This window comes from Nerophis ophidion, linkage group LG13 (genome assembly GCF_033978795.1).
Source record: "Nerophis ophidion isolate RoL-2023_Sa linkage group LG13, RoL_Noph_v1.0, whole genome shotgun sequence".
NCBI classification, from domain to species: Eukaryota; Metazoa; Chordata; class Actinopteri; order Syngnathiformes; family Syngnathidae; genus Nerophis; species Nerophis ophidion.
In genome coordinates, this window is record NC_084623.1 from 10,766,960 (window position 1) to 10,780,036 (window position 13,077).

Consider the following 13,077-nt stretch of genomic DNA (forward strand, 5'->3'; position numbering starts at 1 on the left):
GTCTGGAATTTTTCAGAGTGTCAAAAATCGGGATTTTTTTCTAAGTGTCAAAGATGTGGGATTTTTTCGAAGTGTCAGAGAAAAAAAAGTGTCGAAAAAATACAGACTTTTTGACGAAAAAATTACCGAAATTTTTTCGTCAAAAAGTCTGTATTTTTTCTAAGTGTCAAAAAATCTGTATTTTTCTTGGTCAAAAAGTCTGCATTTTTTCCAAGTGTCAAAAAATATAGATTTTTTATTCCAAGTGTCAAAAAGTCTGGAATTTTTTCTAAAAGTAAAAAATTATAGATTTTTTGTAAGTGTCAAAGAGTCGGGAATTTTTTTGTCAAAAAGTCGGGATTTTTTTCCGAGTGTCAAAAAGTCTGGATTTTTTTTAAAACATAGCATGTTAGCACTGATTAGCTTGCAGTCATGGATTGACCAAATATGTCAAAAAGTCTGGATTTTTTCAAAGTGTCAAAAAGTCTGGATTTTTTCCAAGTGTCTAAAAGTCTGGAATTTTTCTGAGTGTCAAAAGTCGGGATTTTTTTCTAAGTGTCAAAGAGTCGGGAATTTTTTTGGGTCAAAAAGTCTGGATTTTTTCCAAGTGTCAAAAAGTCTGGATTTTTTTCTAAAAGTCAAAAATTCTGGATTTTTTCCAAGTGTCAAAGAGTCTGGAATTTTTCTGAGTGTTAAAAGTCGGGATTTTTTTCAAAGTGTCAAAGAGTGGGAATTTTTTTTGTCAAAAAATCGGGATTATTTCCAAGTGTCAGAAAATTGGGATTTTTTTGAAGTATCAAAGAGTCAGGAATTTTTTTGTCAAAAAGTCTGAATTTTTTCTAAATTTCAAAAAGTCTGGATTTTTTCAAAGTGTCAAAAAATCTGGATTTTTTTTGGGGTCAAAAAGTCTGGATTTTTTCCAAGTGTCAAAAAGTCTGGATTTTTTTCTAAAAGTCAAAAATTCGGGATTTTTTCCAAGTGTCAAAGAGTCTGGAATTTTTGGGTCAAAAAGTCGGATGGTGTTTTAGTCAAACATTTTTTCCAAGTGTCAAAAAATCTGGATTTTTTTCTAAATGTCAAAAAGTCTGGATTTCTTCTAACTGTCAAAAAGTTTGGATGTTTTTCTAAAAGTCAAAAATTCTGGATTTTTTCCAAGTGTCAAAGAGTCGGGAATTTTTGGGTCAAAAAGTCGGATGGTGTTTTAGTCAAAAAGTCAGAATTTTTTTCCAAGTGTCAAAAAATCTGGATTTTTTTCTAAATGTCAAAAAGTCTGGATTTTTTCTAACTGTCAAAAAGTTGGGATTTTTTTCTAACTGTTAAAATGTCGGGGGGTGGGGTTGTCAAAAAGTCTGGATTTGTTCTAAGTGTCAAAGAGTTGGGATTTTCTTTGTCAAAAAGTGTGGATTTTTTCTTAGTGTGAAAAATTTGGGATTTTTTCTGTCCTGTCATTTTTCCAACTTTGGAAATCATTAGTAAAATGGAGGATTCTCACAGGATGAGATAACTTCTGGAAATGACTGGCTTAGAATCTCCAAAGGTATAGATGTGTGTGTCCAAATTTAAGGAAATGGCAGTCTTCCTTTTTCCAATGGATTTAATACATTCTTTGCAAGCTGGGTAACGTTTGCTGTGGTCTGGAACAACATGGCACACAAACAACTATGAGAAATGCAGCCAATATTACATACATATAATGTGTCCTGAGACATGCAAATAGAAATTAAACACACAGAGGACGTATGTTAAGAAAATTAAATGAGCTCAAATATAGCTACAAACAAGGCATAATGGTGCAATATGTACATACAGCTAGCCTAAATAGCATGTTAGCACCGATTAGTTTGCAGTCATGGATTGACCAAACATGCCTGATTAGAACTCCAACAAGTCAATAACGTCAACAAAACTCACCTTTGTGCATTCACGCACAGCATACAACGTTTGGTGGACAAAATGAGACAAAGAAGGAGGGGCATAAAACACGTCTTTTTGCGGCAGCGTCGGAGGAAGTTGCACATGTAAACGAACTACGGTGAGTTCAGGGATAGCTGAAATTAGTAGGACAAAACGCTGCTTGCCAAATACTCTCATCAGTGAAGCATGTATAACATAAACAGTGGGATTTCTAACAAGTACGAAGGTTTGTGTCATGTTTGTTCTCCTACAGAAAATATATTCAAACAAAAATTATATTTTTTTCTTCATCTTTTTCGAAATTGTTGGATATGACTTTAAACCATAACCAAGCATGCATCAATATAGCTCTTGTCTCAAAGTAGATGTACTGTCACCACTTGTCACATCACCCTGTGACTTAGAGTTTTTTTGCTGTTTTCCTGTTTGTAGTGTTTTAGTTATTGTCTTGCGCTCCTATTTTGGTGGCTTGTTCTGTTTTTTTGGTATTTTCTTGTAGCAGTTTCATGTCTTCCTTTGAGCGATATTTCTCGCATCTACTTTGTTTTAGCAATCAAGAATATTTCAGTTGTTTTTATCCTTTGTGGAGACATTGTTGATTGTCATGTCATGTTCGGATGTACATTGAGGACGCCGTCTTTGCTACACAGTAAGTCTTTGCTGTTGTCCAGCATTCCGTTTTTGTTTATTTTGTAGCCAGTTCAGTTTTAGTTTCGTTCTGCGTAGCCTTCCATAAGCTTCAATGGCTTTTCTTAGGGGCACTCACCTTTTGTTTATTTTTGGTTTAAGCATTTTTTACCTACACACTGTCTCCCGCTGTTCCCGACATCTACAAAGCAGTTTGCTACCTGCTGCCACCTACTGATATGGAAGAATATTACATGGTTACTCTGCCGAGCTCTAGGCAGCACTGACACTCAACAAGGAGCGCTGTAACCGGCCGATCCGTCGGCGGTCTCGTCGAGGTTTTTTCCTTGGACTCAGACTAGACCTCTGCTGAGGGTCTAGCCTTGGACTGATATTTTTTTACCAAGTTGCTTTACTCTGTCCTCCACCCTGAGCCAGCCCACTTTGAAGAAGTGGGTTGGATTTAGGTGTGATCTGGGGTGGAGGTCTAAAAGTAACCGGACTAGCTTATTCTGGGATGTTTGGAGTCTAGATTGGAGGGTTGTGGAGGTGCTGGGGTACCAGGAGGTGCAAGCGTAATCGAAGAAGGGTTGAATGAGAGTTCCCGCTAGAATCCTCAAGGTGCTTTTGTTATAAATAAAGCTGATATTTGCTTATTTTCTGTCTGATAAGATCATTCTTCTCACTAAGTAGAGTTTATGTGAGAGTTTTTTACTTGTTTTAAGTGTTTTAGTCCTATATGATCTCAGTAAGATATTGCAGCTTGTTGCTGAGATGTTATGACCTATATTGAGTAAAACATGCTTGAAACTAGAATATCAAGTGTTGCAAAGCTGTGTCATCAACACTCACAGGTATAGAACTACTTTTTTAAAGTACTAATTTCTTATTTCAAGCATGAAATTAAAAAAAAAATTGTGACTTTGACACAATTGTGTCTCATAATTGAAACAGATGGCAGCCGAATGGACTTTGCTGTTTTATTTCCAATGAAACAAGAGAAAAGATGTACTCTTATAGTAGTACAGTCGGCACAGTACAGTAAACTGACAGTTAATATTTAAACATTTTCAAACAATTTTGAACAGAAATAGTTCATGCACATTCAGATAAATTCTTCAATATTACAATAAAAAAACAACATATTTGTATGTATGTATGTATATATGTATATGTATATATATATATATATATATATACATATATTTGTATGTATGTATCCATCCACCCAGCCATTTCTACCGCTTATTCCCTTTCGGGGTCGCGGGGGGCGCTGGCGCCTATCTCAGCTACAATCGGGCAGAAGGCGGGGTACACCCTGGACAAGTCGCCACCTCATCGCAGGGCCAACACAGTTTGACATCCCTGAATTAGAAATATCAAGCAACTGAAATGCACCAAACCTGGTTCAGTGTGGAGAGTGTTTTGCATTTTTCCCACAATGCATTGCAGTGGATTTGAATGGTTGTTATTTTGAAAGAGGTGTGGTGCTTTGACATATATATTTTTTAATAATACCCACAAAGTTCAGTGAGGAGGTTGGGTTATGTGTGACTATGTGATCTGGGGGTGACACTTGTGCCATATTTCATCGTTAAGTATGTTTATCAAAAACACTAATATATTTTTTATTTTGATTTTTTTTCCCTAGGGCTCCACAAAGTCATCCAAGAGCATGGAGTCACGACGCAGACCTTCCAGGTAAGATTGTTTTTCTTTCCTTCTTATCGGGATTCATTGTGTTCTTGGTTGAAAAACTAATGGTTACAATCAAGGAAGGTGATTTGTATGGCTCCTTTCGTGGCGGTTTACCTGACACACGAAACGTGACAAATTGAAGGGTGGGGGGGGTTGCACTTTCCACTTTAGCCACCAGATGGCAGTGGAGTGTTGAATATCTTGAAAAGTGTTTTGTGGCAATTTCAACTTCGACCACAGTGTCACTTGCTAGGCAGAGTGGCGCTTTCCATCATTTTTAGCAGACTGCACTGCAAAATTTATTTTTTATTTACAGACAAAATAAAAACATTACACAAAAAATTTACTACACTATGCAATTGCGCGTGAAGGCTTAAACGCACAAGCCGAACTTAAAAGCTATTGTTAGCATGCTAACAGAATGCCACAAGTACCAAGTTGAATGACTATGAAGCGTACGAATGTAAAATTTGCTAAGAAAGTCAGCATGCTATTATTAGCATGCTAACAGTTAGAATGCCTCAAGTACCAATTCGAATGATTATGAATAGCACAAATGTAAAATGCTCTTGTTAGCATGCTAACAGCTGAAATGACCAAGTGTTTGCAAGTAAAATTAGCTAAGAAATTCAGCATGTTATAATTAGCATGCTAACAGTTAGAATGCCTCAAGTACCAATTCGAATGATTATGAATAGCACAAATGTAAAATGCTCTTGTTAGCATGCTAACAGCTGAAATGACCAAGTGTTTGCAAGTAAAATTAGCTAAGAAATTCAGCATGTTATAATTAGCATGCTAACAGTTAGAATGCCTCAAGTACCAAGTCGAATGATTATGAATAGCACAAATGTAAAATGCTATTGTTAGCATGCTAACAGCTGAAATGACCAAGTGTTTGCAAGTAAAATCAGCTAAGAAAGTCAGCATGCTATTATTAGCATGCTAACAGTTAGAATGCCTCAAGTACCAAGTCGAATGACTATGAACATGTGACACATTAAAATTAGCCAAGAAAGTCAGCATGCTATTTTTAGCAAGCTAACAGTTAGAATGACCATGAAGCGTTTGCCTGTGAAATTAGCCAAGAAAGTCAGCTCGCTATTATTAGCATGCTAACAGTTAGAATGCCTCAAGAACCAAGTCGAATGACTATGAATAGTATGCATGTAAAATTAGCCAAGAAAGTCAGCATGCTAATGTTAACATGTTAACAGTTAGCATGACCATGAAGCTTATATATGTAAAATTAGCTAAGAAAGTCAGCAATGCTATTGTTAGCCCGCTAACAGTTAGAATTCCTCCAGTACTAAGTTGAATGACTATGAAGCATACAAATGTAAAATTTGCTAAAAAAGTCAGCATGCTAATGTTAGCATGCTAACAGTTAGAATGACCAAAAAGCGTTCGCATGTAAAATTAGCTAAGAAAGTCACTATGCTAACAGTTAAAATGCCTCAAGTCGAATGACTATGAAGCGTACGCATGTAAAATTAGCTAAGAAAATCAGCATGCTAATGTTAGCACGCTAACAGTTAGAACAACCATTTAAAATTAGCTAAGAAAGTCACTATGCTAACAGTTAAAATGCCTCAAGTATCAAGTCCAATGACTATGAACATGTAAAACATGTAAAATTAGCCAAGAAAATCAGCATGCTATTGTTAGCATGCTAACACTTAGCATGTACAAACCACCAATTTATATCAACATAAACCATAAACCGAAGAACGTAGAATAGTGAGGGTACTCACCACCAATTATTGAAATAAACAATCAACAACTACCTCAGAATAAAATCCTTCGTCTTTGGCGAATGAGGAACTTCCAGAAAGTACTGAGAGCGGGTCCAGATGTGCGGCGTGTAGCATGTTACAGTACGAGCGGCACGATCTCTCCCAGATGTTGCCGGCAAATTTCCTCCCGAGCCGCTCACAGCTGACTAATGTGGGAAATATGAGCGCCGCGTGACCCTGATCCCCACTCACGCTCTCGGGGTCACGTTGATATGTTCTGTCAAAACGGCCGCACATTGTTCTCATGGCTTTGACATCACCAGCCGCCTTTGCTTTTGCAGCCCATTTAAGACTCTTAAAGGCCTACTAAAATGAGATTTTCTTATTTAAACGGGGATAGCAGGTCCATTCTATGTGTCATACTTCATCATTTTGCGATATTGCCATATTTTTGCTGAAAGGATTTAGTAGAGAACATCCACGATAAAGTTTGCCACTTTTGGTCGCTAATAAAAAAAAGCGACGGAAGTAGCAGACGATGTGCGCGTGACGTCACGGGTTGTGGAGCTCCTCACATCTGAACATTGTTTACAATCATAGCCTCAAGCAGCAAGAGCTATTCGGACCGAAAAAGCGTCAATTTCCCCATTAATTTGAGCGAGGATGAAATATTTGTGGATGAGGAAAGTTAGAGTGAAGAACTAAACAAAAAAAGCGACGGCTCTGGGCGGCGGCAGTGGGAGCGTTTCAGATGGAATTGTATCAATCAATCAATCAATGTTTACTTATATAGCCCTAAATCACTAGTGTCTCAAAGGGCTGCACAAACCACTACGATATCCTCGGTAGGCCCACATAAGGGCAAAGAAAACTCACACCCAGTGGGACATCGGTGACAATGATGACCCAGTGGGACGTCGGTGACAATGATGACTATGAGAACCTTGGAGAGGAGGAAAGCAATGGATGTCGAGCGGGTCTAACATGATACTGTGAAAGTTCAATCCATAATGGATCCAACACAGTCGCGAGAGTCCAGTCCAAAGCAGATCCAACACAGCAGCGAGAGTCCCGTTCATAGCGGAGCCAGCAGGAAACCATCCCAAGCGGAGGCGGATCAGCAGCGCAGAGATGTCCCCAGCCGATACACAGGCAAGCAGTACATGGCCACCGGATCGGACCGTACCCCCTCCACAAGGGAGAGTGGGACATAGAAGAAAAAGAAAAGAAACGGCAGATCAACTGGTCTAAAAAGGGAGCCGTCCTCGTGTGGGTTGCGGGGAAACCTGACACAAGACGCATCATAGCAGCGTTGGCATTGATTTATTATTTCAACAAATCTGCCGTCACTCGGCCCTTTGGTCGAGTCACTTTTCAGTGCGCTCCTTCGTGCTGCCTGCTGCCGCTGCTTCGTCATCACTTTCCAGCAATTCAATTATTTCTTCTATTTCAATTTCTCGAGTTAATTCTTCTCGTTTAAGTTTTTCTTTGTCTTCTTCCTTTTCTTGCATTTCTCCAAGAATTTTTCTTTCCATTTCTTCCTTTTCTTGTTCGTCTTCATCACTTTCCAGCAATTCTTCAATTATTTTGTCTATTTCAATTTCTTGAGTTACTTCTTCTCCTTTAAGTTTTTCTTTGTCTTCTTCCTTTTCTTGCATTTCTCCAAGAATTTTTCTTTCAATGTCTTCCTTTTCTTGTTCGTCTTCATCACTTTCCAGCAATTCTTCAATTATTTTCTCTATTTCAATTTCTTGAGTTACTTCTTCCTGTTTAAGTTTTTCTTTGTCTTCTTTCAGAATTTCTTTAATTATTTCTTCTTCTCCCTCAATCTTTTGAGTTTCAAATTCTTCTTCTTTAACTTCTTTATCTTTAACTTCTTCTCCTTCAATTACTTCCTTTGTATCATCTTTATCTTCATAATCTTCTGGAATTTCTTCAATTATTTCTTTTTCTTTATCATTTTCTTGGACTTCACCTTCTTTAACTTCTTTTTCATCATCATCAACTTTAACTTCTTTAACATAAATGTTATCATCATCTTCATCGTCGTCGCAATCTTCCCCATTAACAGAAATGTTATCATTAACGTAGACTTCATCGTTAACGTAAATTTCATCTTCAACAAAAATTTCTTCCTTATAAACTTCATCTTTCCCGTCATCAACATAAATGTCTTCGTCACCATAAACTTCTTTTGTGTTGGCCGCCAGCTCGCCCTGTTGGTCGGTCTGCTTTTTTTTTTTCTTCTTTGTCACGAAAAAGGGTTGTTTTTGTGGTTGGTGCACTAATTGTAAGTGTACATTGTGCTTTTAATGTTGATTTAATTAAAAGAATAAAAATAAAAAAAATAAAAACATTTTTTTTTTTTTTTTTTTTACTAAAAAAATCTTTTGCGGCCCGGTGGTTGGGGACCACTGATGTAGACCACAAGGAAGTGTTTTATATTTAGAAAATAATAATAATAATATGACTCCTTTAATGCGCCTTATAATCCGGTGCGCTTTATTAATCAATCAATCAATCAATGTTTACTTATATAGCCCTAAAACACTAGTGTCTCAAAGGGCTGCACAAACCACTACGACATCCTCGGTAGGCCCACATAAGGGCAAGGAAAACTCACACCCAGTGGGACGTCGGTGACAATGATGAGTATGAGAACCTTGGAGAGGAGGAAAGCAATGGATGTCGAGCGGGTCTAACATGATACTGTGAAAGTTCAATCCATAATGGATCCAACACAGTCGCGAGAGTCCAGTCCAAAGCGGAACCAACACAGCAGCGAGAGTCCCGTTCATAGCGGAGCCAGCAGGAAACCATCCCAAGCGGAGGCGGGTCAGCAGCGCAGAGATGTCCCCAGCCGATACACAGGCAAGCAGTACATGGCCACCGGATCGGATCGGAGCCCCTCCACAAGGGAGAGTGGGACATAGAAGAAAAAGATATATATGAAAAAAGATGTAAAATAGACCGAAATATTTGTGGATGAGGAAAGTTAGAGTGAAAATACGGTAACATTCCACTGTTTAATAAATCAACTGTAAAAATCCCCGATCATGCTGTGAGAATGTTCTGCACCATCATGTGAGGTAGAGTGTGGGTTCAAGTGCTTCTCTATTTCCTTTATTAGATAGAAAATAGGAACATAATAAACAGCAATCCAGAAAAAAAAGGCCAATTTTTACAGTCTGAGTAGTTTAATCACACGTGGTGTATTATCTCTGGCAGTTGATACGCATCTCTCACAGTCTAATAATCCTCCCAAGGTCAGCTTGAATCATAAAAAAAAAACTTGCATGAAAAGCAGCTTGGCTTTCCACAGGAGTGCGAGTCTGCTGCAGTCCCCGGAGGACAGCTGTGAGCTGGACCTGATTTACATCACGGAGAGGATCATCTCCGTCTCCTTCCACGGCAGCGTGGAGGAGCAGAGCTACGCCGCCAACCTGCGCGAGGTGGCCTCCATGCTGCGGTCCAAGCACGGCCACAACTACCTGGTACGCTTCTCCCAATAATGCACGCTGCATGACGGCTTTAAAGCACCGAACAATGTTTGTCGCTGATGAAAGACCATTTCTTTTATTAGTAGATTGCACAGTTCAGTACATATTCCGTACAATTGACCACTAAATGGTAACACCCGAATAAGTTGTTCAACTTGTTTAAGTCGGGGTCCACGTTAATCAATTCATGGTACAAATATATACTATCAACATAATACAGTCATCACTCAAGTTAATCATCACAGTATGTACATTGAATTATTTACATTATTTACAATCCAGCCGAGTGTGAAGCGACCGGAATGAGAATTAGCACCTCCAAGTCCGAGTCCATGGTTCTCGCCCGGAAAAGGGTGGAGTGCCATCTCCGGGTTGGGGAGGAGACCCTGCCCTAAGTGGAGGAGTTCAAGTACCTAGGAGTCTTGTTCACGAGTGAGGGAAGAGTGGATCGTGAGATCGACAGTGCGGCGTCTTCAGTAATGCGGACGTTGTACCAATCAGAAGGAGCTGAGCCGGAAGGCAAAGCTCTCAATTTACCGGTCGATCTACGTTCCCATCCTCACCTATGGTCATGAGCTTTGGGTCATGACCGAAAGGATAAGATCACGGGTACAAGCGGCCGAAATGAGTTTCCTCCGCCGCCCTTAGAGATGGGGTGAGAAGCTCTGCCATCCGGGAGGAACTCAAAGTAAAGCCGCTGCTCCTCCACATCGAGAGGAGCCAGATGAGGTGGTCCGGGCATCTGGTCAGGATGCCACCCGAACGCCTCCCTAGGGAGGTGTTTAGGGCACGTCCAACCGGAAGGAGGCCACGGGGAAGACCCAGGACACGTTGGGAAGACTATGTCTCCCGGCTGGCCTGGGAACGCCTCGGGATCCCCCGGGAAGAGCTAGACGAAGTGGCTGGGGAAAGGGAAGTCTGGGTTTCCCTGCTTAGGCTGTTGCCCCCGCGACCCGACCTCGGATAAGCGGAAGAAGATGGATGGATGGACAATCCGGGGGGTGGGTTGAGGAGCTTTGGTTGATATCAGAACTTCAGTCATCAACAATTGCATCAACAGAGAAATGTGGACATTGAAACAGTGTAGGTCTTATTTAGTAGGATATGTACAGCCAGCAGAGAACATAGTGAGTTCACATAGCAGAAGAACAAGTATATACATTAGAAGTACATTTGAGTTGTTTATAATCCGGGGAGATGGGATGTGAATGGAGGAGGGTATTAGTAAAGTGTTGAAGTTGCCTGGAGGTGTTGTTTTAGAGCGGTTTTGAAGGAGGTTGGAGATGCACTTACTTTTATACCTGTTGGGAGTGCATTCCACATTGACGTGGCATAGAAAGAGAATGAGTTAAGACCTTTGTTATATCGGAATCTGGGTTTAACGTGGTTTGTGGAGCTCCCCCTGGTGTTGAGGTTATGGCGGTCATTTACGTTAAGGAAGTAGTTTGACATGTACTTCGGTATCAAGGAGGTGTAGCGGATTTTATAGACCAGGCTCAGTGCAAGTTGTTTGACCCTGTCCTCCACCCTGAGCCAGCCCACTTTGGAGAAATGGGTTGGATTGAGGTGTGATCTGGGGTGGAGGTCTAAAAGTAACCGGATTAGCGTATTCTGGGATGTTTGGAGTCTAGATTTGAGGGTTTTGGAGGTGCTGGGGTACCAGGAGGTGCAAGCGTAATCAAAGAAGGGTTTGTGACGACTTTCACAAACTAATATTTAATATTTCATGACTAATACCGGATATTTTCACTGCTCAGATGTGTTAGTTCAAGTCAAGTAAAGTGTTGTTATCACAGTGGAACCTCGACATGCGAACTTGATCAACTCTTGAATGGAAAAGTTTGTAGAAACCCCGGAACCGGTGAAGTTGGCACATTGTGTAAATGGTAAATAAAAACAGAACACAATGATTTGCAAATCCTTTTCCTCCAATATTCACAAGGGGTGGGCAATATTACAAATTTGGGTATCGATATCGATACCGATCCGATCCGATACCGGCCAGTATCGCCGGAAGTGTCGTCATCTGATGGGGGGGACGACGACTTCGGGGTATCAATACTTCTGAAAAACCAATTTGTACTTTTGCCTTTATTAATTGATTATGATAATAATACAACACAGGACAACGATTTAAGTCAAAAAAATTAAATATTTATTACAAAAGTAATATCAATAGCAATAAAGTAATGCAAATAAGGTGCAAACAACTACTGAACTTGGCTTGTCGCCTCAAAACACTCAAACACTTAAGGTAAATAACAAAACTCTAGTTATTGAACAAAGTTGTAAACATGAAAACAAAACAAAACAACTGAGAAATTAAAATAAAAAAGTAATATATCAATTACAATAAAGTAAGTCGTGCAAATAAGGTGAAAACAAATACTGAACTTGGCTAGTTGCCTCACAACACACAAGAACTTAAAGGGGAACATTATCACAATTTCAAAAGGGTTAAAAACAATAAATTTTTTGTTCCCAGTGGCTTGTTTTATTTTTCGAAGTTTTTTTCAAAATTTTACACCTCCCGGAATATCCCCAAAAACTGCTTCAAAGTGCCTGATTTTCACCATCGCTATATCCACCCGTCCATTTCCCTGTGACGTCATACAGTGCTGCCAATACAAACAAGATGGCGGTTACCACAGCAAGATATAGCGACATTAGCTCGGATTCAGACTCGGATTTCAGCGACTTAAGCGATTCAACAGATTACGCATGTATTGAAACAGATGATCGGAGTATGGAGGCAGATAGCGAAAACGAAATTGAAGAAGAAACTGAAGCTATTGAGCAAATAGCTATTGACGCTATTCGGCCATAGGATGGGTGTACCTAATGAAGTGGCCCATAGCATGGCTGCCTTATTAGCATCGCCGGTAAAATGTGCGGACCAAACGATCAGGACTTTCGCATCTTGTGACACTGGAGCAACTTAAATCAGCCGATTGGTAAGTGTTTGTTTCGCATTAAATGTGGGTATCTAGTTTCAAATGTACATACAGCTAGCGTAAATAGCATGTTAGCATCGATTAGCATAGCATGTTAGCATAGATTAGCTGGCAGTCATGCTGCGACCAAATATGTCTGATTTGCACATAAGTCAACAACATCAACAAAACTCACCTTTGTGATTTCGTTGACTTAATCGTTGCAAATGCATCTGCAGGTTATCCATACATCTCTGTGCCATGTCTGTCTTAGCATCGCCGGTCAAATGTGAAGACACTCTAGCACATTCAATGGGGGTCTGGCGGCAGATTTCTTGCCAGTGGTGCAACTTGAATCCTTCCCTGTTAGTGTTGTTACACCCTCCGACAACACACCGACGAGGCATGATGTCTCCAAGGTTCCAAAATAAAGTCGAAAAAACGGATAATAACAGAGCTGAGACCCGGTGTTTGTAATGTGAAAATGAAAATGGCGGGTGTGTTACCTCGGTGACGTCACGTTCTGACGTCATCGCTAAAAGACCGATAAACAGAAAGGCGTTTAATTTGCCAAAATTCACCCATTTGAAGTTCGGAAATCGGTTAAAAAAAATACATGGTCTTTTTTCTGCACCATCAAGGTATATATTGACGCTTGCATAGGTTTGGTGATAATGTTCCCCTTTAAGA

The 13,077-nt window shown here is 39.8% G+C and overlaps 1 protein-coding gene across 12 annotated transcripts in view; it reads left to right on the forward strand.

The window, feature by feature from the left end:
* tns1b (tensin 1b) overlaps positions 1-13,077 on the forward strand; it is a 362,081-nt gene that overhangs the window by 230,678 nt on the left and 118,326 nt on the right. For all 12 annotated transcript variants that reach the window (XM_061918387.1, XM_061918396.1, XM_061918397.1 and 9 more), the window contains 2 exons: positions 4,172-4,221; positions 9,277-9,448. In XM_061918387.1, the coding sequence (XP_061774371.1) occupies positions 4,172-4,221; positions 9,277-9,448 (222 nt within the window). The remainder of the gene's footprint in view (positions 1-4,171; positions 4,222-9,276; positions 9,449-13,077) is intronic.